Source organism: Passer montanus, unplaced genomic scaffold (assembly GCF_014805655.1).
Source record: "Passer montanus isolate IOZ18808 unplaced genomic scaffold, ASM1480565v1 scaffold22, whole genome shotgun sequence".
Lineage (NCBI taxonomy): Eukaryota > Metazoa > Chordata > Aves > Passeriformes > Passeridae > Passer > Passer montanus.
This window is the reverse complement of record NW_024366815.1, coordinates 12,500,572-12,526,778: the sequence shown is the minus strand read 5'-3', so window position 1 is coordinate 12,526,778 and position 26,207 is coordinate 12,500,572. Positions and strand designations below refer to the sequence as shown.

Here is a 26,207-nt window from a genome sequence, read left to right as displayed (position 1 = left end):
ATTTGTATACCTGTTAAAACAAAAAAAGGCTTGAAATTGCTTTTTTTTAAAAAAATGTGAATTTTGCTTGAGCCTAGTAGTTAAGAAACCAGACAAAAACATGGTTATGCAAGGAAATGGCTATGCATGTGCACACACATGTTCTGGGAACCACAACAGATTCCCAACAGGAGTTTGATACAGCCAATGGCCTTACTGTTTCCTACAGTTATTTCCTGTGGAAAAGATAATCCAGTGTGCACAGGTGTGATCAGGCAGCAGAAGAAACTTATCACCTGTAGTTTTACTTGTGTGTCATTGCAAGACCATCTGTGTCATGCAGTTTAGGTGGCTAAATACCATAATAAAGTTGGAGCTTTCTCCATTTGTTCATAAGTGTGCATCAGCATCTGGATTTTAGACTGCATCTCCTCACATTCTTGTAAGTAGCCAAGGGTTTCCAGAAACCCTGTCCTTTGGACATCTTCCAAAAGCCAGCATACCCTAGTGTGAAAAATGCATATTATATGATTAGCTCTTCGCAAATATTAAAATTAATACTATATGTGTTATTTTGGAAAGTTATGCTGTATTAATCTCTTTTAAGTAGTGTGGTAAATATAGTTTTTAGGATATAGCATAATATTATAATAGAAACTGTGTGACATAAGATACTTTTTGTAACCAGCTCAAGGAATGGAAAAGATAATCAAGAAATTCTTCGCATTATCCTATCTGGATAGAGATAACAGCAACAAACACCAAGATCCCAAGAGAAGAATTATTGTCTCCTTATCAGGAAGGCTCAGACTTCGAGGAACCAAGCAGGTTGATTTATAAGATGCAGTGGGGGAGGCTGAAATTAAGCAGAAACACCCCAGTTTGAAAGGAATGTTTGAATCATGTATGAGATATATGAATATGCAATAGGCTATTGATTTTAAGGGGTAACCTTTTGTTAGCAAGGGGTGTTTTTTGGCAGAGTGCCAGGCACCCAGACATCCATAATTCTTTGCCTTTATTGTCTCTTATTGTCCTAATTTTTATTACTATATTCATTACTACTAAACTTCTAAAATTTTAACAAAAGTGAATGGTGTTTTTTACACCAGGAATCATGACAGGAGCAGCTGGAACAGCACAGTATGTCCAACAGCACAGTATGGACCTGAGAAAAAGAAAGCTGGATTATGCCACTACTTGTTACTGCTGTGGCTGGATAATCACCCTTATGACCGTGTGTGCAGGCTGAGGAGGCACAGCAAGCAACCACCACAGCAACCCAGGGATCTGCCAGTGCAAGGCAAGAGCAGCCAGCACTATAAATTCCTGAGGGGGAGTGATCACAGAGTCTGTCAGTGCACAAATGTAACTGCCCCTTTCAGAACAATGGGTTGGTCATAATGCTAAATAGTGATATCTTCCTCTGTGTCTTTATTAGTGTTTTGTAATTCACACAAAAAATATTTTCTGGCTGGTAGCAGTTATTGATTTCTAAAAAATTATCCATGCATTTAAGTATTCAAATTTGGTTAGATTCTGGTCAAATGAAACTTGCTGGGGTTGAAAGAAAGTATTGCATAGCATTTGAAGAGATTAGTTTTAAAAAGCAACAAGGCTGGTATTTCCAGGCAAAACTGCTTTAAAAAGCTTAGGTTTTGAGAATGATAGTTTAATAAACTGGTTGCTTAGTTGGTTTTCCACTCCAGTGTTAATTTAGAATGGATTAAGATCTGCATTGTCTATTAAGGAAATGCATCAATTACACCTTTCAGAGGAAGATAACTTTTGTAAGGGAAGCACAGAAGTGCAAACACAGGTTTGCACTGAATTCCCCAGTGTTGCATTTGCATGCTTTCCATTGCGCCTTTTTTAGCACAATGCCATGAAATGTCACTTACAAATGTTATTCTTTCTAAGCCCCCTGCCACTGGATGCAGTACAACATTTCCTTCCTACTCAGAATTTCATTACATGATGTTTTAGATTTTCAATCACAACTAATACCTTTACCTTAGAAACAGGTGACATGGACATTTAACTTAGGTGATGCTGAGGAAGCAGTGTGCTGGGAGAAAAGGAGACTGCAGTGTACCCCAGCATATTTCACATTTCAGATGCTCAGGTAACCAGCAGGGAGTCTGGTGCTGACTGGCAGGCACTGAGTCCTACTGGACTTCACGAGTGACAGATGGAAGAAGGGAAGACTGATATCCCCAAGTTACCACATAAGGTCAGTGTTAAGGGTCTTGTTTAAGCAGCAGGAAAAAGTGAGCTGGTTGTAAATCAGAAATTCAACTCCTGCAATTAAGTCTAATAGACTAAAATCAGTTTCTACCATCATATATAAAGATGAAAAACATGGTGGCACTTTCTGGACTGTTGACTTTTTTGGGATGCTGATGTGGGAGCACCAGAGGAACTTCCTGAATCTACAAGTAAGTTTACAGTAGCAAGAAAAGGACTGTTTTACATTTGTCAACTCAGTAACAGACTTCTTCAGGACAGGTAGATTGCAATAGATGTTAATTATCTGTTAATTTTGACAGTGAATGTTTTCTTAAAAAAAATTCACAGATGACAAGTCCATGCAGGACAGCATAAATATTCTTTGAGGGTACCTGCCTACCACCTTGGCCCAAAGTGGAGATTTCCCCAAATCAAAGCACATAGCTTTGATACGTACCTGTTGTGTAAATGAGCTTAGCATAACTAGCAATGCCAAAGGAACAAATCTTATGTGGTAGGCAATAAACTACACAGCAGTAATGCATTCTAATTAAGAGTAAAGTGCCTCATCTCCTTCCATCTCTGCAGATCATTCTGCTCATATCACAGTAATGAATACTGTTACTGTGAAGCTTTCTGGGCACAATTTGGGCTGGCAGAACAAGAAGAAATGGTTACAATGCTAATGACCTCAGTGCTGTCCACACAGCAAGACCCTCAAAAAATCCTTGTGCATGACCTGCAGCTCACGGATTTGATACCTTGAAAGAAAAGACAGAACCTCCCCCTCACCCTGTCCTTCTATTTGAAATGAGTTTTTAGAAAGAAATAAATAGAAATTTTCTGAATAAGTTGCCAACAAAGAAGAAAAAAATACTGGAAACACTAGAATGGAAGACAGAGATTATATGAGTCTAGTTCATGTAGCATCAAAGCTCTATTTAGGAAAACCTGAAATTGAGAAATTCTCGTTTGGCCAAATAGAAGCTCACTAGCAAGACCAGAGCTGCTTCAGAAATCTTCCTGCTAGTGGCGGGCTACAGGAGGAGTCAGTCTAATTCCCAGAAGGTCTTCAGGAAGATTAGGATCAACAAAGGTTTTCCTAGGCAGTGTTGTTTTGTAGCCAAAAGAGACTGCAGCCGTGCATGTCTTTTGCAGAGCCACTCACATTACTGGATACCAGCAAGGTGTATGTCAAAATATAGCCTGCCAAAAGTGTTCAAGGCACTCAGTTTAGTTTCTGAGAAGTTTTTCTGTCTCAACTTGATAAACCATACGGAGACCTACCTGTGGTTTATCCTGTAATTTTATTACAGGCTTGTGGAGAGAATAGCTTAACTCAGAGACAAAGCTGACATTTCTGAGTATAAAATGCAAGGGGGAGGAGAGGGATTAAAAGAAAAACAGACCCAATGATAGTCTCTTTTGTAATGACCCCTTCCTTCTCTTGCAGTATTAAAAGGCCACAGGTGAAACCTTTTCTGTAAAAGAATCATTAAACTGGAGCACATGGAGCATAAACATTTGTGCACCAGAAGAAACAACTAAATGAGCAGTGCACATGCAGTAATTCAAGAGAACAAGAACAGTAACAAAAGCCAAAAATGACTGGTAAAAACAAAGAATTGGCAGTGCTGCCTGGAGCACATCAAGGCCACACCATGTATAGAAAAATACCAAAAATGCAAAACAGTAACTGCATGTAACAACTCAACTCTGAACCTTCTTTGTGGAAACAAAAAGGCTTCTGGGATCAGCATTGTCATTTATCAAGAACCAGGGAGACAGAGGAGGATGAGATAACTAGCAGTTCTCCATGCCACCACAAGTAATGCTGGCATCTACAAGAAAAGGAAATCAGTTTTGTTTAAAACAGAGAGCACCTTTCTGTGTGCTCATGGTGTGCTCATACAATCCATTTTGCTACATTCATTGTGGCGACAAAGCGGAAGAAGAAAACAACATTCTAGTTCAATTATAATTACAACATTCTTGTTCAATTACAAACAATATCAGTACAATGCATAGAAGTCACTCAAATTCCATCAAGTCTCGAGGTAAAAGCCATCATGTTTGCAAAGAGGAGATTTAACCTTTCAGGAAGAAACAGCAGTAACTCATGATAAAAAGATGGTAAAAGCAGAAGAAACGTCGCAAGGCATTTGCATTATGTGCCTGTTTGCTCAGGTTTACAACTGAGAGTTTTGCATAAGTATGCACATTGCATGTTCCAGACAAACTGTGGTTAATTGTTATGGTTCTGAACAGAAGCTAAATAGATTGCAGCAGCTGCCTATTCAGTAAGATGGTGTGATTAGAGACAGACTGTCAATACTGAAGCATGACTAACATGATATAAAGCTAATCAGGTCACAAATTAAACAATATTTAGATGACTAATTGTGTGACTGCATATTATATTCACCACAGATCCCAAATATTTCTTCCAGAGTTCTGACCTGTTACAAAAGTTAAATCAAACCATCCAAAAGCCTGAGATTCAGGAAAAAAATGTTGTGTTGATCGTTTCTCTAATCTTATCTTCCTCTGTGATGCACATACATTTTACCTGTGCACACCATCACTAAGAGCAAGGCAAGCAAGTTTTAGTCCCTGACACAGGTAGCTTCACTCAGCTCCATTCAACTGAAACAATTCAGCTAAACTCAACTGAAAACACGATTTACTGCACATATCCATGGTATGGAACAGGGCCCAGCTGTACATACAGAGCACAGTCCAAACTGCTGCATGGGATCCGGAGGGAAACAACTCCTGAATTTGTGTTATATAAAAAATAGCATTTTCTGGGCATCTGCTGTGGCATACATGCATACAAGACAACAGTCTTAGTCACAACATATCCTCACTTTGTTTTGCCAATTGATGCGGGCAATTTAAAGGACACAGACACCAATGGAAAGAATAATCTTATTTCACTACGAGTATTAAGGCAAAACAAAAGTAAAATGATACATTAAATAAAGCAACTACATGCTCAGCTTTAGCAACATGCAAAAATAAGCAAGGTAATGCACCTCATCATTACTACACAAGAGAAAGGACAGTGATTTAGAAAGACATATCACCAATTGCCTAAATACTTTACCATCATCCAGAATAAGAAATGGCTGGGGAGCCCCATTTTGCAGTGACGACCTGGAGAACCCTTCCTGGCAATTGAGAGAATCCTACTTGGTGCATCCACTTGTAGATGAAGTCTCCAAATTCACCCTGAAAGGGGATCCAGCTTTTATAGGCCCAGATCAGCAAGTCAAAGTGGCTTAATTATATTTTTAGTGCAGAAGCACCTGCATCTGATGTTGTTCTTCCCTCCCAGTTCGAGGCAGGGCATGGCCTGAGGCCAGGTCTTGGCTGGGAGGGTTTTCCCTAAAACACCCTGCAAACAAGCGTCTATTAATGCCCAGTGGGAAAGTTCCTTAAAATGATACATTTCTTGCAGACAGTTGCACAAGACGTGAACATTTCTTAAGCAGCCCGTTTGGCGATAAACAGCTAGCACAAGCATCTCAGTCATTTGTTTTTAGCTAAACAACACTGTTAGTCACATAATGCCCAGGATTCATCTCATAAGTCAGCTCTGGCTATTAATATTAACATATTTCTGAACCTGTGCCAATGAGAAGTAAGACTACTTAAGTTATTAAGTTATCTTAATCCTCTAGCCTGCAATGAAGAGGATGATGTTTGATTAAACAGATAATAAAAACTTATACAACTGATGCTAATGGATAAACTTTTTTCTATACTCTCAATTAGATCCTAGGAAATCTGTTTACTTTTCAACTGCCAACGACCAATAGAGAACACAGTACTGGGAAAACACCAACTCTTCTCCTTTACAAGGCCTAATACTTTACATTAGCTCAAGTAGCAGCAAAATGAAGGAGCACACCAGCAAGATGATGGCTGCTGTTCCCCTACAAGCCTCAAAGTCTTACACTACTATACTTGCCACAGAATCAGAAAAGAGAATGCTGAATGTGGTTCAAAGGCAGAAAGATGACAATAGCTCAGCAGGTATCCCTGAGATACACCGTACAATAGCAGGCAGGCACACAGTTAAGATGCAGCAACAGCATATGTAAGTTTGGTTCTCTCTACTGCAATTCAGTTACCCAGCAGAAACTTTTCTACCTCTCCATGCTGGAATTCAGGCAAAGCTGAGTCCAGTGTCTGCACTATGGATTGTTCTACAGACACAGGCTGACAGGATGACTAGTGTAGTGTAGTTTCCCCAGCTGGATCTTCCTCCTCTGTCTCTCACTGCAATCTTCAAGGCTTTGCAGGAAACAGTATTTGTATTTTCTCAGGTAACTTCTCCTGCAAGACAGGGATAGGAAAAAAATCCCTCCAAACATTTCACATTAAATCTGCACTTCACATTGTTTTCAAGGCAGTGGATGTGTCTTTGCAGAAGTCTTAATACATGACTGCTGAGAGAGCATATTCAAACTCATTTGTTAATACTTGAGCCTACTAACTAGAACAAAAACATATCCTACCCTTTCCTTACATTTTTATTATAGGTCTAGAAGACAGTCATATGTTTATCTAAGCTGCATGTGAGAAGAAAATAGGATATATAGGATATATATCTGAACAGAATAGCATGTGATTCAGCACAGAGGTTCAGTAAAATTAGTATGTGTACACCTGTAGCCTGCAAGTAGTTTTGACAGTTATTGTCTCAGAGCATGACTCAAAGGACAAAACAACAAACCAGATAATCTTTTTTTCTCAATAATGATTTTATTGTAAAAAGAAGGGTTAATAAAACTTCTCTGTCCATAAGGAAATAATAAGTTCATATTTTACATAGGAAAATATTAAAAAATAACCATCCAGCGATGATTACAGTATTTTATCAATGGCTGGGACTCAGGGCATTTTCACTCATTTTCATTCATCATCCACAGCAATCAAAAAATCAGTTTTTTTGGTAATCCTGAAAAATGTAAATCACACTGTTAGCAAAGTAGAGAGGTCCAGCCCCCTCCTCAAGGCCCCCTCCTGCTCTTAACTGTAGAATGCTGTTGATGACAGTGGCAGTACATGATGACATTTTCTAACAAATCTATGAGAGAGTGCTAGAATCAAAGTTCACCTGAATCAGTATGTATATTCCAAAAGTCATAAATTCTGTAATTAAGTTTTAACTGCATTTAGGATACATGTAAATATTTCTCTTTGTTCATATAAAAACCTAACTGTTGATATGAAAAGCTAATCAACTAATTCTACTTTGAAACCCAAGAAAAGCAAGCTGTTCTAAGGCTTAAACCTGTCCCATCACACACACACACACACACTCTAAAGGGTTTTTCTTTCGTGTCGTCAAATCTAGGAAAAATTCTTAATCTTAAATATGATTAGAATATTTTTGGCTTTTTTCCAAACCAATAGTTTTGATATCAGAATCCTTATGCTTAATTAACACAGGAAAAACTTTAGCGCACCATTCTTTATCGTCCCTGTTTTGTGTAGCTACAGCTCTGTAGGAATGCATATTAACAGGACTAGCAATTGGCATTCTGGGGAAGCAGTGCTGCTTTTGGTTAAGTGACAGAGAGAAGATGGGCAGTTATGTCATCATAGAATCCATGTCTGCAAAAACCTTACTGATCAAAAGTAAGTGGTAGCAGTAGATTCAACGCATGTATATTTCATACTTTTCACAGGCAGCCATCCATCTGGTGGTAATCTTCCCCTGAGAACAGAGGCTGTTTTCTGAGAATTACTCAGATTTGGTGAACATACCTCACAGGCTACAGGGGTTTGTTCTTGTGAAAAATCAGCACATAGAGCAATGGCATGAATCTTTATCCCAGCAGTCAGCTCCTGGTGCAGTATTTTTGCCAGGATACCTATCAGCAAGCACTCAGTTTATTCTGTCAAGTTCTGGAGTGCTACCTCAACAGGGCTAGGGGATAGAAATGTGCTCTGCAGGATGCAGGGCCATTCTAGGAATTTCAGGGAATACAACTTATTTTTCTTAGAAATTACATTCACACATTTCCACCCACTACAGCAATGTTGCCCTTCAAATTTTTATTTAAACCAAGACTAGAGGATTATTCTTCCAAATCACTATTCAGATTTTAAATTTAGATGGCAATGCCATGTAAGAAGAGCAAATGAAATCCAGGGCAGCAGATCTGCTAGCTCTACCATTGTCTCTCTCCTTTAACATTTGCTGGCACTAGAGGAACTACCTTTGGATAGAAACCTTCTAGATCTGTCTGCCCAGCTAAGGCAGTAACAGAACCTTATGGAAAATCCACATTAGAAAACACATCATGTCTCCATTTCCAGCTGGTAGAAATTATATTGTTTTTATACCAATACTCAAAGGTCCCAAAAAGTAATGATAACTTTCTTACTGCCTCATTTCTATCCAATCTCAAAACTCCCAGCCTTTACACAGAAGCAAGGAAAGATGTCAAAGCAACTATTGTTCTAACTTGATACAACTCTGGAAACTCTGCTCTTTGTCAAATGCACCAATTCAAATCATTAAGTCACAGAACTCAAGAAGGTATTTCTCTCTTTTACCCACCCTTTAGTTAACAGATGTATTTTAGGGTGTATACCCCCAAACACATCACAAACCCTCACATGATCTTTGGAAGAGGAGCTAAAATGCTTAAATTAATTGTCTGTGCTATTGTAACTTGACAAGTTCCCACAAGCCAGGAGACCCATGGTACTGGGGTCAGGAAACGGTGTGCAACCGATCCTTCTTTTTTTTGAGACTGAAAACTTAAAGTAGTGAACCAAATGTATTTTACTTCAAATTTGATGAAGACTTAGAAACAACAATTCAAAGTGCCTAAAAAGCAAGGTGAACCATGGGGAGATTTCTCTTTGAACTCAAGAGGAAATACTTTTATCGAAGTAGCTCCATTCAAAAAATATCACTCATATTAAAACTGAGTCTCATACTGGCAATAACAAAGAGCTGATGGTAACCTGACAGCTGCTATCTAGCATATTCCAGATGTTAAGAAGACCAACTCCAAGTTTAAAAATAGTATTTGCCTCCCTAATAGAAGGCCTGAGTAATTTAGTGTCAGATACAGGTCATGAGTACTAAGCACTTGTGCTGTCACAAAGGTATGAAATACATGCTGTCTGAAGAAGACTGGAGGTGGGTCACAGAATTGTGCTTAATGTTCTTGACCCAGAGGGGTCTTACAAGTTAACTTCTGTACCTTAAGACAGAGTAAGTAAAAAATCTCTCCTCTGAATTTGATCTACCCTCTCCAGCCTGTCATTTCACAGCATATCATGTTACGTTTCAGACTCTCTCTCTCTCTTTTCTTAAGTGGAGTGAAGTTAAATTACTTCCACCTAAGATGTTTCAGAAAAAAAAAAGGTTCATCATAATAGCCTACAATTTACTGGAGAGTACCACTCTCCATTACAGAATTAATAGAATAGGGTTATTTCTTCTAATAGACTCTTAAGCATCATTGAAGAGCTTTTTTGTGCTAATTCTGTTACAATACAGGGCTAAGTAATTCTGACCCCAAACCACATATCATTAAAAGGCTTCAGCCAATGCTCAAGAGAATTAGTTCATTTTGAGAGTTTTTATTCTAAAACACTGGAAGCATCCCATTCTATCTGAGCATGTAACTCTTATTTAAAAGTGGTGACATAATACAAAGTTACCTTGATCTATTCCTTCTGTTCTTTTCCTTTTTAAATTTAAAAGTGCATTTTGTTGCTCCTTTGCAGCTTCGGCAGGACAGTTGGGTCTTGGCAGCTGGTTTCCTGGAGTGGGTCCTGGTCGGTTACTGAAATATTTCTGTTTCAATGCCTAAATGATAATCGAAGAAAAAGAAACAAATAATTAGTATGAAGTGTAATTTATAAAGAAGTTATAGTATGCCTAAATGATAATCGAAGAAAAAGAAACAAATAATTAGTATGAAGTGTAATTTATAAAGAAGTTATAGTATGCCTAAATGATAATCGAAGAAAAAGAAACAAATAATTAGTATGAAGTGTAATTTATAAAGAAGTTATAGTGAAACCAAGCACTTTTAATTGGGACTTAAAAAGTATTTTAACACCTTTATACTACAGAGCAGCCTTGGGGCAAATAAAGATTGTGTTCACAATTACTATCCACTCTACATGGATCTGTAAAGCAAGGGATAATTGTACACTCCTATTTTTAACCAGCACTCAGACATCCTGACAAAACTAGATTATTTTGTAAGAAGCCTTGTATAAATGGCATCTAGCTCTGAAGAGATTACATTCTGAATAGACAGATCAGATAAGATGAGGATAAAAAAGAAAGTAGTAATAAAGAAAAAATTAAAGGAATATTTCTGAAGTCTTGATCAGGTTCATGATCTAGACACCAACTGTTTAGTTGGTTTTTAAGATGGGTTTTCCCCCCATATTTCTTTAACTGTGCTGTTTCTACCCTGTAAACTGTGAGAAAAGCATCACTCATATTAGAGCAGAAGACAAACATTAGTCAGCAAGATTGGTTTCATGTGGTAGAATTATATACCTTAATTTAAATTTTTGGAACCATGAAGCATAGTTAACAAAAAGTGACTGTCTCTTAAGTAATCATTTGTTGTGCCAGTTACATGATATTCAATGTCAGCTATAAACCAAACCAATACAGTAAGCACAAGTTGTTTTCTCTCAAACTGTGGCATTGCCAATAAAAAGTTTAGACTAGAAAAGTAATATATATTCAAGTCGCTATCCTATACTATGACCTGAAAAATTACTTCATACATATCAACTACCACAGAGACGCCTCAAGCATAGCAGAACTAATTATCTGGAAACTTGCAGTGAATGTTCTTAAAGATGGTGGCCAAAACAGCCTGAATGTGCTCTGAAAAGTCTTCTAGTAAAAAGACTCATAACACATGAACTGATCTCCTGAATTCAAATCTAACCAGCAATGAGGGAGTCCTGGCCCAAAGAGGACAGAGTTTTCTTGCATGCTTCCCTATCAGTGTTAAGTGACAGAAATACACTTTTAACTGCCAGCTGGTGTATCCTCCTAATCACAGAAATCAGAATTGCAAACTAGAACATTCTGCAAGATTTTTCTTACATGTCCTCCATTTCCACCCATCACGGAGTAGTAAAGTTGAAAGTATCATGGAACAGGAGAATTAGATAAGAATGACTGTTTAATCACCACAGAATTTTATGTTTAAGAAGTTCCATAAAAGTTTAAAAGACATTGAAGAAGAGACAGGATGAAGCAAGGAGAAAAACTTTCCAAACCCAGGGAATAAGATAAGCTATGTTAAGACTTAACCTTCAAATTTTAGATGACTGAATTCAGCATGTCAAATATGACTGTCAGAAGGTCATAGCTCATACACATTTCAGTTCACTACTTTGACACTGCACTGGGAATGGAGATGATCTCTTAGTACTATCCATGCCTTTCACAGTTCTCTCTATAAAACACTGGGATTATTTTTCTAGTAATTCATCTGATGTTTCATTTCAAACATGGCTAACTGGCTTCAAAACATGTTTATATGATATTAATAGTGGTTTAATGAACATTAGGAGATAACCCAAGTATACTATACCTGAGTTGCTGTTACTCTAGTGGAAGGATTAAATGTGAATAAGCCTTGAAGAAGGTTGAGCAGATCATCACCAGCTGCACTGAAGATATGCTGAAGTGGCATTCCAGGGAATGGCTTAAATGTGACATAATCTGGAAGACTTGTCATCCCCTACAAAGACCAAAAATGGAATATATGTTTTTCCCCTAGAAAGAGTTCAGCTTTTCACAGAAAGCAAACTGCATACAGCTGTTTCATCAGAAGCAACTCCTCTTTCAAAACACGTTACTACTACTTGGTCACTGAAATTAAATAACTATAGGAATAGAAGGTCATAAAAGCTTTTTTTTAATAACTGTTACAGTGTGAAACAACTTTCCAAATGATCTGTCCTTCCCTTGCTTTAGTTGTGACCAGTCCAAAAGGAAAAACTGCTAAAGGAAGCATGAAATAATTTTAAATTAGGTAACACAAATGAAATAAAACCTCCTTTAGTGAAGTGACATGGCAAGAGGGAAAATATTTTCAGAAGAGTCAGTCTTCACTTTCTCTATATTAATAAATGTTATCTGAACATCATGTGCATTTTGATTTTAAATGCACAACTGCAATTTCATATGGGCAATGAGAGGAGGGAACGAAAATATGCACCAAGCAGAAAAACAAAAAATTATTTGCATACTTTTTTGTCCTCTAGGTATGAAATCAACCCCACTGTGTTCACATTCCAGTATAAAAATTACACAGAAAATTACACAAACATAATGATTTTGTAGTGTTTTAAGTATTTAAAGCCTTAGTAGTCACACTTCAAGTTTGTATTAATATTTTACTTTACGTGGACATAGTAAAAAATGTGTTCAACCAGTTATAATCTTGACAGTAAAGGTTGCAATTATTAAAATGTAAATGTTTGGAATGAACTTGAGGATGTGTCATCTTTGTTATGTTAACTAATCTCCTCTTCTCTCTTTTCCCCACTTTATCTTAAATTTTCCTCTCCAAAGAAAGCAGAAATGTCATTGCAAAAACCTTCATGCATTCCATTCAGACCCCTCAAGAAATATCAGAATTGCGGGGGCCTAGCAGTGCCTCACACAGCAGTTCTCCATTTGGCTACAGCTCCATTTCATGATCACATACCATAGCATTCCAGCACCATTTACAATAAGGAAAAGATTCATGGAGAGGGAGCAGAGGTGAACAAGTCCAGTGAGTGCTTCCACAACTCAACAACAAAATCCTGATCAAGGAATTCTGGACTCCCTGTGCATGGTAGCTGGTACAAGTAGCTCATCAGACATTATGTCCCACTTCCTGTCACTGTTTAATAACCATGGTTAGGTAGGTCACTGCGTGACCAGACAGTAAGTTTGGCCTGGTGTTACTTATTTTGCTGTCATCTCAGAGAAAATTGTACTACTAATTTTATTTGTTTTGGGATCATTGTTGAGGCAAATTGTTTATCCTTAAAGCTGTTGGTCTGTGTTTTTCACTATCATCAAACTATAATTTACCAGGGCCAACTTAGGCCCCTACAAAAGGTTCCTACTTCTGAAAGTGATTAAAGCATTCCAGGTTAAAGCATGCTAATTAAATAAGCACCTCAAAAACATTAAGCAGCAGCAATAATCTCACACCAGTAGCCATGTGAAACGATGCACACAGAAAGAAATCAGTAAGTGTTGATACTGTTACTGTTGACCAGAGGTTTGCCAAGAGAAACAACAAATCTCAGCTACTTCATGAGACAAAGCAATTGTGTTCTGAAAAATCTGCTCAAGAATTCTGGAATAATCATTTCATTTCAAGAGCTAAAATAGAGAGTATCAAGTAAAACCAGTATCAGTTTGTTGAACAAAATTACTCACAGGCCATTGTTCTTCTGTTGGAGTGCCTAGTGTTTCAAATATCCTTGTCAGCTGGTCAAGATCAGAGTCTCCAGGCAAAAAAGGAACCTGGAAGAAGGACATGGCATTTGATTGAATTACCTTCTGAACTTCAATTTTAGAAAGAAACTTTGAGTGATACCGTGTAAGTGCAAGGCAAAAGCCCTCTGTATACCATCTCCCCACAAAGAGGTTCAATGAATATTTGAGGCAATCTATTTATGCTCAAATAGATTCTGAATGTTTCCTGAACCCAGGCTTAGTATCATTGACTTGACAGCAGACAGCTTAAACATAAGATTATGTTTAATCACAACCACATTAATGTAAAATGTACTAAATACAGAAAAGATTTTATATCTCAGTTGTCAGCCTAAAGTCAGTTGGTCATGGTGATCTTTTTACCACCTGTTCATGGAGGTAGCTTTTATAGATATTTAAAGTGAATCATAACTGGATTACACAAGTTAGCCTTATGAAACTAAATGAAAACATGAGGGAGAGTAGAGACCCATTGGGATAGAAAACTGTCTGATCAGTGTCACATGTCAATTAAATAAAGCAAAAGACTGAAAAGGGGATATCTGCCCAGTCCAACTTCTAGCTATCAGGCACACAATGTAAGGAAAAAAGTTGGTGACAAAAGCAAATCTATGAAGAATTAGAGGCAGTGTTTATTTAATTAGGACAGAAAAACCATAATGGATATCCCTAGTAGACAGTATACCAAATTGTGGCATGATGAAAGCCCCTTGAATATAAACTGCTTTCATAAAAAGCTCCCAGAAGTTGCACTGCCTGAAAATTGACACATACATTTCAAAATATCACTGTGATAAAAACTGAACCATAACACATTTTGTGACAAACCAAAGAATCAACCGAATTCAAGAATTATTGGCTTACTAACTTGACTTAAATGTAATCAGTTTTAGCAAGTCTAATGCATATTTATGTATCCATCACCAGTGCTGCTTAAAGAGCCACTGTACATTTCCATATCTGACCTGGCAATCAAATTGAACCAGCACACCTATTTGGTGTGACCAATCAAAGCAAAAGGTTTCCTTCAGGGTGTTTTCACACAGAAGTCTGGTTATGATATGGCCACAAAACCATTCAAAGGTGCAGAAACCAAGCAGAAGCCACTTAGTCATGGAAGATAAATTGTACTGCAGGCTACTTCATGTCTTCAGCAGTGTCTGTACCCCAGCCCTCCACTGCTCCCCTCACACTTTAATGTCTTCTCCAAAGAGCTCTATAAGAAACATTCCACTTCAGTGAAAAATACTCAAGGACCATTACATTTGTGTACCATACTGAGGAGTGCCATAGGATGATCCTGATGTTAACCTTCCGCTTCACTCCAGTATTGTCAACTAACCACAGTTCAGAAAAACATTAGTCTTCCATTCATCTTCAATAAAACCACAATTAAGGTACTGGTGATTATAACTGAAGAACAGCGTATAAGGGACAGCACATGCACCTAAAAATGATGTTACATTTCTAGAACAGTAGAGAACGAAAATAGGCGTCTACAGACTGCAAGTTACCTACTTGACCTCTCCCAAGGCAAGACTGTGACAGTTTGTTGCAACATTTTAACCCAGATGTTTAAAGACTACCAGGGCTTTTGATGTTTACCAAGCTTCAGTCTATTCCAAAAATACACTTTCATTACAGTTAATAAGATTTTCTATAGTTTGTTTTGGCCTTTGTTCACCTGCTTTTAGCAGGAAAGGAAAAAACTCCATAAAAAGGTGACGTGAACAAAAGGGTTACATTTGAATACTTACTCTGAGGAGCAATTCGGCTAAAATACAACCAACAGCCCACATATCAACACCAACACCATACATTCTAGCCCCAAACAATAGTTCTGGGGCTCGGTACCACCTGAAAAGAAAACACATTTTGGAAGAACAACCTGGCTTTGCTCATGTCAAATGCTACATATTGTAGCAATGCAAAACCTAAAAAAAGGATGTTACTTCTACCTATATACTTTTCAGACATTGAAGAGCTATATTCTGCAAAGTGTTTTGTTTAAGAAAGAATGAACAAATTTGTGCACACCTCACCATAGGGTCATGTACAACCAAAGATTAACTGCAGTTTCAACTGACCTGATTACAAGTATTGAATGGCAGACATGCAAGGAAGTAAGTTGTTAACATGCAGGTAAACTGAAATTTCCTTAAAATTTTATGTTGAATGAATCACAGCAAGACAGAATTCCTCCCATCTCCTAAGAATTTCCATATCAACAGACCTAAGTATAGAGACTACTTTTATGTAAAATGAGCCTTGTTGTTTTGAAAAAACTACTCACACTGCCTAAGAACAATCAAGTTAATGAAATGACACTGCATTTGACACTGTAGAATTTCTGTCTTTTGAATAAAGGTATTAAACCAGCTTTGCCTGAATAGTTTTAGCATCCCAGCAGTCAGAAAGCAAAACTTTGTATATTTTGCAGCCCCACTTTTTATAGCATACCTTAAATAAGCATGCCATAAAAACCATTTGTAAATATTTAAATTGGTTCAAGTGTTTGTCTCAAAATAGGTAATGTGAATAGCTCCAAAAAAAGCTTCTAGGTTCTTGTGATTAGCAGAAAGTAGCAGCTGTCTTGTGCCAAAATCCAGGCTTCTAAGCAGATACATACTATTTCCAGACATTTCAAAAGAGTATAATTTTTACAGATATGAGAACCACCCCCACGGATGCATACTCAAGCAGTTCTTATGGAGACTTTGTTAAACAATGCTTCCTTGGGGTTTTTTAGGCAGCTCTTGCCACATCACATGAGCACATGCCACTCTGAATATGTTGATTTGACATGACACATTTCAAGAAACACCTATGAAGCAACTAAACAATCTCTGTGTAAGAAACAAAATACAGCATCTTACCTTGTTACTACCTGGTGTGTATAAACTCTGTTTGGGCTTCCAAAAGATTTTGCCAAGCCAAAGTCAGCCAATTTTAAAACTCCATTTTCATCTAGCAACAAGTTATTTGGTTTAAGATCCTGTCAGTATAGAAAACAAATAAGATTTGCCAGTATTGATAAAAACAGACATATAATGAATCTCCTGGCAGACACGTCAATAACAGTGTTGTAAAATGAAAGATCTGATTCTATCTTAGAACCTACACTGTGAGTGAAAAAATTTAAACTCCCCAGAAAATAAGTATCTCGTCATATATGAAAACCATAGTGAGCCAGATCCATTTGAATATTAACACATTTAACTTGCAGAGTTTAAAAAAGCCTCTTGATAGGTTTTACATTTTCTGCAAGTACTGCGGTTATATTATCTGCATAGCTGCCAACTGAATAATAAAAAGACCTGGCCAATGCTTCCAATAACAGCAGAAATCACAGAAGTCACACAGTTCAATACAGTATATTGTGGGTTGACCTCAGGCCAACAGAGGTCAACCCACAAGTACCCAACAGTAACCAACCTGAAATTACGCACACAGCCATTTGCTCTTTCTATTCTCATCCCACCCACCACCTTCAGCAGCATAGGGGAAAGAAGATGAAAAGCAGGAAAACTCTAGGAGCAGTACAAAGGCAGTTTAACAGGAAAGAACTAAATATCAAAACAAACAAGCAAGGCCATGGAAATCCTTCACCACCCCCAAAAAGAAGAGTGATACACAGTCTCCAAACAGCAGTGAGCTTGGAAACCAAAATTCCCCATTTTTCCTCTACCCTAGTTTTTACCACTGACATGCCATGCAGTATCCCTATGGACAACGTGGGTCAGCTGCCCCAGCTGTCTCTCCTCCTTACTTCTTGCCCCAAGCCTACTTATCAGGGCAAAGGCAGAGTGAGAAAAAGAGAAAGCCTTGACACTTCCTGATAGAAAGGAGAAAGCTTCAAGAGTTCAACTTCTGTGAAAAAAGTCCAATCCATCCCAGGCAGAACCAGTTCACAGTGATAACTGAAGTCACATCTAAGTGGAGAACCTTTTATATAAGAATCAAAGTCATAACCACATCAGTAAATCTTAACATTTCTGGTACTGCTATTATCTCTCCAAAACAGCAAATATGAATGCTTATGGAATGAGACTGTCTGAATTCCAAAACTACCCTCATTAGGCTTTAGACTCTAAATCCATCCAATGTGGTTTTTGTTGCAGGATGAAGGCTGTCAATTTAGCACATGCTTACCCTGTGTAGAATCCAATGCTGATGTAAATATTCTAATCCTTGAAGTGTCATCAGCATATATGCCTTGATGTGGGACTGTGTCAGCACAATACTTGTATCCTTTATAATAACCTGCAAAGTGTTGAAGTCAAGGTAAAGCTCAGCATACAAGACAATCTTATCTCCATTCTTTCAGCTCAAAAGTTATTTCTGCCTTTAAGACAGGCTTCAAATTGGCAGTCATATATTCTCTACCATTACACCCTTCTCCCATAAAAACGGGTCAGCTCTGGAGATCAGAAATTGAAATGGGGAGTCCAGATAGCTTATGTGAACTTTGCATAACCCAACAATGAAAAAATGTGTGGGAAACAAAAGTTTAGCATTTAATCTCAGTTCCACTTTGATACCCAAACTTCCAGGACAAAGATGTACACATACAAATGATAAATGTGACAGTAAACTAGAAATTATGTTTCCACTTATTCCTTCTTTCTCATTGCCACCTAAGTAAGTAATCTTTGTAAATACAATGGTTTCCTCCTCTATTTCCAAAAAGACTAGAGGTTATGGCCACTTGACTATATTTTAAGAAATCTACTTCAGTTTTCTACATTCTTTGATTTTTAACATTAAAATTCTATGCAAAGACTCCAAAGCTTGTTTGTTAATACTACTGTACTGCTCAGTAATAGCCTTCCATAAGCTGAGTTACAGAAGAGTTAAGACTGCAGAAATTTCCATGTATGCAGCATCTGCTTAATCACAACAGGCAGCAGTCTCAGTGGCAGCCTGAGTGATACCACAATACAATTTGAAGACTGCACACCACAGCATCATGCAGTTCAAGAATATTTAATTCTTTGTACACCAATCTTCTTAATCTCCAAACTTTGCGTAACTACTATGTAAACAGAACGAATCCTCTAAAAGTCAACTCATTAATAACCTCTATTAGCAAAAATCTGATCTAACCTTTTCAAGTCTTGCATTCACCTAAATTTCAGCAAACCTGTCTCTGGAAGGTACTGATTTGCAATTACCTAGCACTGCTATATTTGAAAACATGTTTAAAATTAATGTGATTTTACTACCACCTCGTCTCTTACTATATTTTAATGCCACACTTATGTGAACATGTTTGGTATTATGCTTATCGATTACATTCCAGAAGCAGTGATCTGTGCCAGAGGTTCTACACTCTGACTGGAGTCAGAAAACTAACATAGTAAACACAATCATGCTGACAAGTATTTAGAAGTAAAGGAATTAATCAAATGAGAATTCATAAAAACTGAAATTACTCAAGCTACTTTTAAGACATGATTTTCATCAACTGACATAATAGAAGTCTCCTTTCTAATATGGGCAAATATAAGCCTGTTAAAGCAGCACTTTCATAAACCATCTTAAGATACTGAGATAAAGAAAGTCTTTAAAAATCTTACCTCTAAATCTGTTTCCATAAAATCAAACACCAGACTAATATTAGACTTGTGTCCAAATGCATCAATAAGCTGCAAAACAAAATACATTATCATTAAGCATGCTCTGATTCTTCCAGTTTTCTGAAATTCAACACCACTGTTGTCTGCACATGGATTTTCAGCTTATTGAGAATTCATTTAAGTTCCTTGACTTGTAACAAAAATTCTTACTCAGTTTAGCTTTTTAACTCAAGTTTCCAAACCAGAAAAAAATCCATTAAAGATGGAAATAACATTTCACATGATTGCCCCTCCTTCCTGGAGACAGGAAAAAAGAGCAAGAATTAACTTTGTCATGTTAACTAGAACAGATAATGTAATGCGCACCTCGTCTTCCAAACTTTCCTGTTCTAACTACTCTTTATTGAGACAAGACTGAGTTTGTCCATGGATTCAGCTCTGTGTATCTGCTTCCTAGAAGCATACAGTATTTAGAAATTTTAAGTGTTAGGCTTATTAGCTTCAGACATTTTTAGATGTGTATTCATTTTTGTAGCTAGCTTTCCAAGGTAAATAAAACTCTTTTGAGGACATCCAAACGGCCCTTTCTTAGGATGAAGCTGTGTAATGACACAATCAATTTCTAATTTGAGACAGCACAAGCGTGATGTTGAACAAAAACAAGAGATCATCTAGCCTGGCGTTCTTCCTTCAAAATGAGGAAGGTATGTGTGCAGCTGGTGCAGCTCATTCCTCAGTCTCAGTGCGATGACCACACAAACTGGCAAATTGCATGGTATTTGCTTGAATAGTTCATAACAACAATGACTATGGCCCTTAAATTCCCAAAACCCACAAAAGTTTTGTAAGGACTACTAAGAGGAGCACAACACTGTCTCTTATTTTTAGAGCCTACTTATGGAGCTCCCAATCATAAATTTGTCTAACTCTTCTTTGAACTGTTGATGCAATTTGCTTCTACATGCCCATGGCAACACATCCTACAAATTCATTGCACACTGAGTGAAGCAGTACAGTCTCCACTCCTGCTGCCAATAGGTTTTAAATATATCTCTTATTTCTAGGACAATGGTGTTTGGAAACATCATTCCTGCACAGACACCACCTATCACCTTGGTTTTGTAGACCACCCCATTACCAACTTTTCCCTCTCCAAAGCAACGAATTCCTCATTTTTTCATCAAGAAGATGCTCCATCCCTTTGCCATTTTAGTTGTCACTTCCTGCATATTCTCTAACCTTGATAGGTAAAGCAACCACTTTGAAAGTAGGGTCACAATCAGAAGAGAACCTTATTTCCACTTTGAAAAGTATATGGAAAATTCGTATTTCATCATATTGACACTTTCTAATTATCACTATGATCTACCTTTATTTAAAATGTCTTTAGCTCCAGCTGGGTATCTGCAGGTGTAAGTCTACCAAAATCCAACTGAAACTAAAAAAAATACCTGTTTTACACCTTCCAAAAAAGATTTTAAACATCACATATTTGTGCTAAAATAAGCCTGCTATTTCATACATGACTAATAAGCCACATGACTTCCCCTTTACCACTGCTTTAAAAAGCCTGTTTTTTGACTGTCACAGTTCCATATGAAGCAATCAATCAGGTAAATTCAGCACTGTCTTAATTAGCAATTCTATCGAGATGCAAAGTCAAGTGATCTACATTTTCAAAATTCTTCCAACATTAGCAAGTATATAGGCCCAGGCAAAAAACTAAAAGGACTTAAAAAAACCCCAAAAAACCTTTGCCTTTGTTATTAAAATAGGCACACTGCCACAATAATTGTTGAATTACTGAAAATATTTGAAGATTGATTCTAGAACTAGCATTTATTCTACTTACACCAATAATATTTGGATGGCTTAGCTCCTGTAACAGTTTTATCTCCCTGAGGGCAGTCCTGTTGATTCCTACATTGATGGAAAGAAGGAAAGAGAATGAAAGAACAAAATAAAAACTTTGGATTAAGCTCCAAACAAAACCATTGTTCTACTACTCACAGACTATTTACTACTACAAATCACATTCTTAACACTCATTAATTTGTTAAATAATGAGGACATTGCCATAACTAACCAAATTGCTGCAAAATAAAAGTGGACATACACTTTCTTCCACAGCAAGTCCATTTCACACCATAGTAATCAGGCTTAGATTATGAAACAACACATCTACATTTTGGCAAAAAGGGAAAATTATAGGGGAAAAAAAATCACCTTTTTCAGGGTATTAGAAAGCTTGCTTTAATTTTAAAGAAAAGCTTCATTTTGCAATCAGAGGGAGGCATACTGTCAAACCTCATTAATAAATCTCTTTTCTTTTTGACATACTGTTATCTAATAATGCAAGGCACATGTTTTTCTACATTCCACCTGTAGCACATATAAGGCATAAAAGAGTAAGTGACCAAAACCTGGTTACTCTTGCTTAAATCTTCTCATAAGCAGATTTTATAGAGGAAAAATGAGGGGCCAGCAGGGAGCATGGTGCCCCTTCAGCAGTCACAATGATGGCACTGTATCCAACCATGGTTCCACCAGGGTACCAATTCCTCCTTCAAAAATACTGGTATGTGTGGCTTGTATGAAAACTGGCAAGCAAATACTCCTATGGTGTATCGTGCAGGAAGCTGCAGCTGCACACGAGCTGAAAAACAGTGTTCTCCTATAACTGGGCATATGATTCAATGCTAAGACTAGGAAAGTTTTGGGCCAAGCTACACGGATTACTTTACATTGCCACTTTGCCTGTTTTAATCACCTGTTTTGGAATCAAATTAACAAAGACTACTTTTGGGTAGGCACAGTCTTTCATTAAAAAAAAGCATGCCATTTTGTCAGATAACACAGGAAAAGTAGATATGATCATTATTTTTAATAACATCTTTCATCTCCAGCTAGACACTGCAGAGGCCAAAAGTAATGACTGTCCCTAAGGGCCATTAGGTCACTGAGGGTCAAGAGGATCACAACTCTCAGGCAGCCAGCTCAGTTGTGAGGCTCCGGGATGAGTGATCAGTTTCTCTTTAAAAGAAAAGAACTGGAGACTTGGTAGCAAAGACTCTTCACTGGAAAGCTGGTAACCTGATGAAGGAGTCTTGAAGGAAAGCAGCCTGCACACAAATAAAATTCTGCTGCACCACACAGGCGATAAGACCAAAATTACTTGGTTTCAATTTGCCATATTCACACCTAGAGGCACAGGGCTGGTCAGAGCACATGCTCCATAGTGCTGAACATGAAAAAAAAGGGACACAGAGGCAAGAGTTTTGATCTTGTTTTTATCCACCTTTGCCTCTGCACACATCACAAATACAGAACAAAAGAAACATCTGAAAAGACACAAGTGTTCTCACTCATCTTAAATACTTAAGGCATAGAGATGAATTGATAAAAAAAGGTATTCTAAACTCAGTGCTGTTGTTATTATTATAACTATTATTCTATGCTATATTCATGTTTGACTTCCATTAAAATTGAGAAGTTATATACTCATATTTAAACATATACCATGCATGCAGGTATCTCGGCTGCTTTTGGCTGTCCCTGCAGTTTGTGAAGCAAACCTCTACTAAGCCTTACAGCAGGCACAGAGCTCAATTTTTCTCAGCCAATGGTATGGGAAATTAATGTATCAATTCACATAAACAAAGCAAACAAAGCACAGCTTCCACAGTACAAATTTGTTTTAAAACTCACCATCTTTAGCTTCTGATCTATGCCCCAGTTTAATCTGAAAATAAATATTTCACGTTAAGTAAGATTAAGATGGTGGGGAATACATTTTTTAGTATTGCTCCTCTAAGACAGAATTTATTTTAGAGTAATGAAGCACTTTACCAGCTGGGTTGGTTTTAACTGGGGTTTATTTCCCCCTTAAAAAATAACTTTCTTTACAGCATTAGTTTTTACAAAAAATAGCCATGAGGGCATTAAAAACAGACATAATGCAAACTGACAGTATAAACTGCTTTGTAGCCACAAAGCTTTATTACATCACTAATGAGCCTCTCCTCAGGGGGAAGTGAGAGCTAAGTAATTGGCAGTTATCTCAGAATGATTCTAGTAAAATTAGCATAGGCTGTAAACTTGGGCAGATTCTAGGTCCTTTTGTCTCAATTATCTAATGACCTGACATTTCAATGCTACCACTGATATGATAAAAGTTAAGAAAATAGTCAGATAAAACAAAGAATGCTCTTCACCACAGCCTCTACCACCAGCAACCATACAAGACAACTATTGAAATGCTAAAGGCATTGGTGCATTAAACAAGATGACTTACTATGGACACAATTCAACTTGTTGAGTCTTCAACCAAAGAAACCACGGTAACATGCATTTTTCATCCTTTACAAAGAACAGCTGAAGACCCATTTTAATACAAAAACTTCCTGCAATCGCTTCAGATAGTAACAAGTGAAACACTTTATGACAATGTAAATATTTTCATCATTTATATGCAAACAAGCACGCTGGAGATCCAAGATCACTTTTGTCATATTTTATCAAAAAATGATCATACTGGATAAGGAACGTTACTGGAAAACTCTCAAGTCTAGTAAGACCCTCTGACTACTATTCATTACTGCTTGTTCAAGCTGGCAGCAACACAGTAACAAACAAAAGACTGAGGGCACTCAAAGAGACTTGAGGGCCACAGGACAATTGATAGAAGGATATGGAGCACAGACAGTGATTTCCTCAATCCTTCTGGTATCAAGAAATAACCAACAGGCAGATCCACCAGGCTGACATGTGGCTCTGAGGTTGGTGCCAAAAGAAAAACTTTGTGTTCTTTGACAGTGGAATGATAGCACCTGTTCTCCCAGCACCTGATGGGTTGCTCCTTTCTCAGAGTGGAAAAAGAGATCTGGCACAGGAGCCAGCACAGCTCATTGACAGAGCTTTAAATTGGCTTGGAAGGGAGGAAATACCTGGCTCACCAGTGATAATCAGCGGGATGGTGTGTCAAAACTTGAGGAAAAGAACACTAATGGCCTACCTCGATCTGCTTCGTGAGGTGTTGGCTACAAAGTACAACACCTAAAATGTTTCTCTACCAATACACTCAGCATGAGGAACAAACAAGAGGAGCTCAAAGCTTCCATTCCGACGCAGAGATTTGAGATCATTGACTTAAATGAAACCTGGTGGATCAGTCCTGAGACTGGAGTGCCCTGTTGGGCAGATTCAGGCTCTTCAGGAGACGCACACAGGACAAAAGAGTCAGGGGGCGGCATCATACATAATGGAAGGGCTGGAATGTACAAAGCTTACAGCTGGCAATGGTGCAGTCGAGAGCCTCTGGGTAGGAAACAAGGGACAAATAATGTGGATGCAATTGTGGGAGTTTGCTACAGACCTCCCAGCCAGGACAATGATGCCAATGAATTCTTCTTTAAGGAACTAAGTGATGCTTCCAAATCAACTGCCCCTGTTCTTGTGGAGGACTTCAACTCGCCAGAAAGAACTGGAATCATCACACAACAGGTACAGCCTGCAACAGAAGATTCCTGAAAACGTCGACAACTTTGTGGAAAAGGTCCTAAGGGAGCCGATTCAAAAAGATGCCTTCTTGGATCTGCTGCTTGTTAACACAGAGAATCTCATGAGTGAAATAGAAACTGAGGCCATCTTGGCCCAGCAATCACAAAGCCATTGAGTTTAAAATCTCTCTCGACATCAGGAAAGTGCCAGCAAAACTTCAACCCTGGACACGAGGAGAGCAGACTTCAGGCTGCTCAGGGCACATCAGTGCTGGCTACTTTTTAAGCATCACCTCCTAAGGGCACAAGAGCAGGCAAATGCCACAAATCAAACAGATGAGGCAGAAGGACAACCTGGCTGAACAGGGATGTCCTCTTGAATATAAGGTAAAGAAGGAAGATGTATGCCCAATGGAAGCAGGGTCAGTTGACATGGAAAGAATATAGAGATGCTGCTTCCCACTTTTTATTAGAATGGGAATCAACATGAGATGATGGCCAACCTTAATGGGCAAAGCTGCAGGAAACAAGGCTTTGCTAATTCAATTATTCAGGAAACATTTGTCTAAAAATGACAGGACTTGAAGTAAGAGTGCAAAGCTGATTCAGGGGGTGTTTAGGTTGGATATTAGGACACGATTACTCATCCAGAGGGGCTGGCACTGGAACAGGCTTCCCAGGGAAGTGGCCATGGCACCAAGTGCCATTGCCTCAGGCACATGGTGTGATTCCTCCATTGTCTGGCACAGGGATGAGAGTTGGACTTGATGATGTTGATGGGTCCCTTCCAACTTAGCATATTCTATGATTCTATAAATTTTAGAGAACTTAATAAAGGATAATATTCTGGAATGAAGAAAATTTTGCACCACAGCAGGAACAATTTAAAAAAAAAAAAAGAAAAAAAAATCAACTATCAAGGGACAGTAAAGTCTGCAGTTTAAAAATGTGTGTGTGTTGGTCTGTTTGTTGAATAAGCCTAACAAATAACCAGAAATTCAAGTCCCAGACCATGCAACCCTTCAGAAACCCAGAAGCACAGCAAAGCCACTCCCTCCTCTGGGGTGGGTGGGCACTACAGACAGGTTAACCAGATCATTTAAACAAACTTCTCTAGAAATAAAAATGCCTATTATGCCATTTCCCATCAAGTTGGTTTAAAAAAAAAAATTCGTTAGGAAAGTCAAGAGTAACCAGACACTTTGTCACACGATGAGAAGACATTCTGACACATACCTTCTTAATAGCCACGATTCGGTTGTTCGTTTTGTCCTTGGCTTTAAACACGGTGGCGAACTGGGGACAGAGAGAGATGCTGCCGTGAGCAGGGCCTGGCAGACCGCGCGAGGCCGCCGAGCCCTCCTCGGGCCCGGGGTGGGCACCGCCCGCCGCCCCCCGCGT

At 38.1% G+C, this 26,207-nt stretch overlaps 1 protein-coding gene across 2 annotated transcripts in view; it reads right to left on the bottom strand.

Moving 5' to 3' along the window:
- Window positions 1-6,959: 6,959 nt before the first annotated feature.
- The window catches only part of CDK7 (cyclin dependent kinase 7), a 19,495-nt gene continuing 247 nt past the window's right edge, over window positions 6,960-26,207 (bottom strand). Inside the window, exons 2-12 of one of the 2 annotated variants that reach the window (XM_039709901.1) lie at window positions 26,043-26,102; window positions 23,017-23,050; window positions 21,161-21,228; window positions 19,309-19,377; window positions 17,882-17,992; window positions 16,606-16,724; window positions 15,487-15,586; window positions 13,670-13,756; window positions 11,820-11,969; window positions 9,907-10,054; window positions 6,960-7,177 (exon numbers count right to left, since the gene is read on the bottom strand). In XM_039709901.1, the coding sequence (XP_039565835.1) occupies window positions 7,152-7,177; window positions 9,907-10,054; window positions 11,820-11,969; window positions 13,670-13,756; window positions 15,487-15,586; window positions 16,606-16,724; window positions 17,882-17,992; window positions 19,309-19,377; window positions 21,161-21,228; window positions 23,017-23,050; window positions 26,043-26,102 (972 nt within the window). In that variant the 3' untranslated portion in view covers window positions 6,960-7,151. The remainder of the gene's footprint in view (window positions 7,178-9,906; window positions 10,055-11,819; window positions 11,970-13,669; window positions 13,757-15,486; window positions 15,587-16,605; window positions 16,725-17,881; window positions 17,993-19,308; window positions 19,378-21,160; window positions 21,229-23,016; window positions 23,051-26,042; window positions 26,103-26,207) is intronic. The other variant, XM_039709902.1, reaches the window with a different exon arrangement.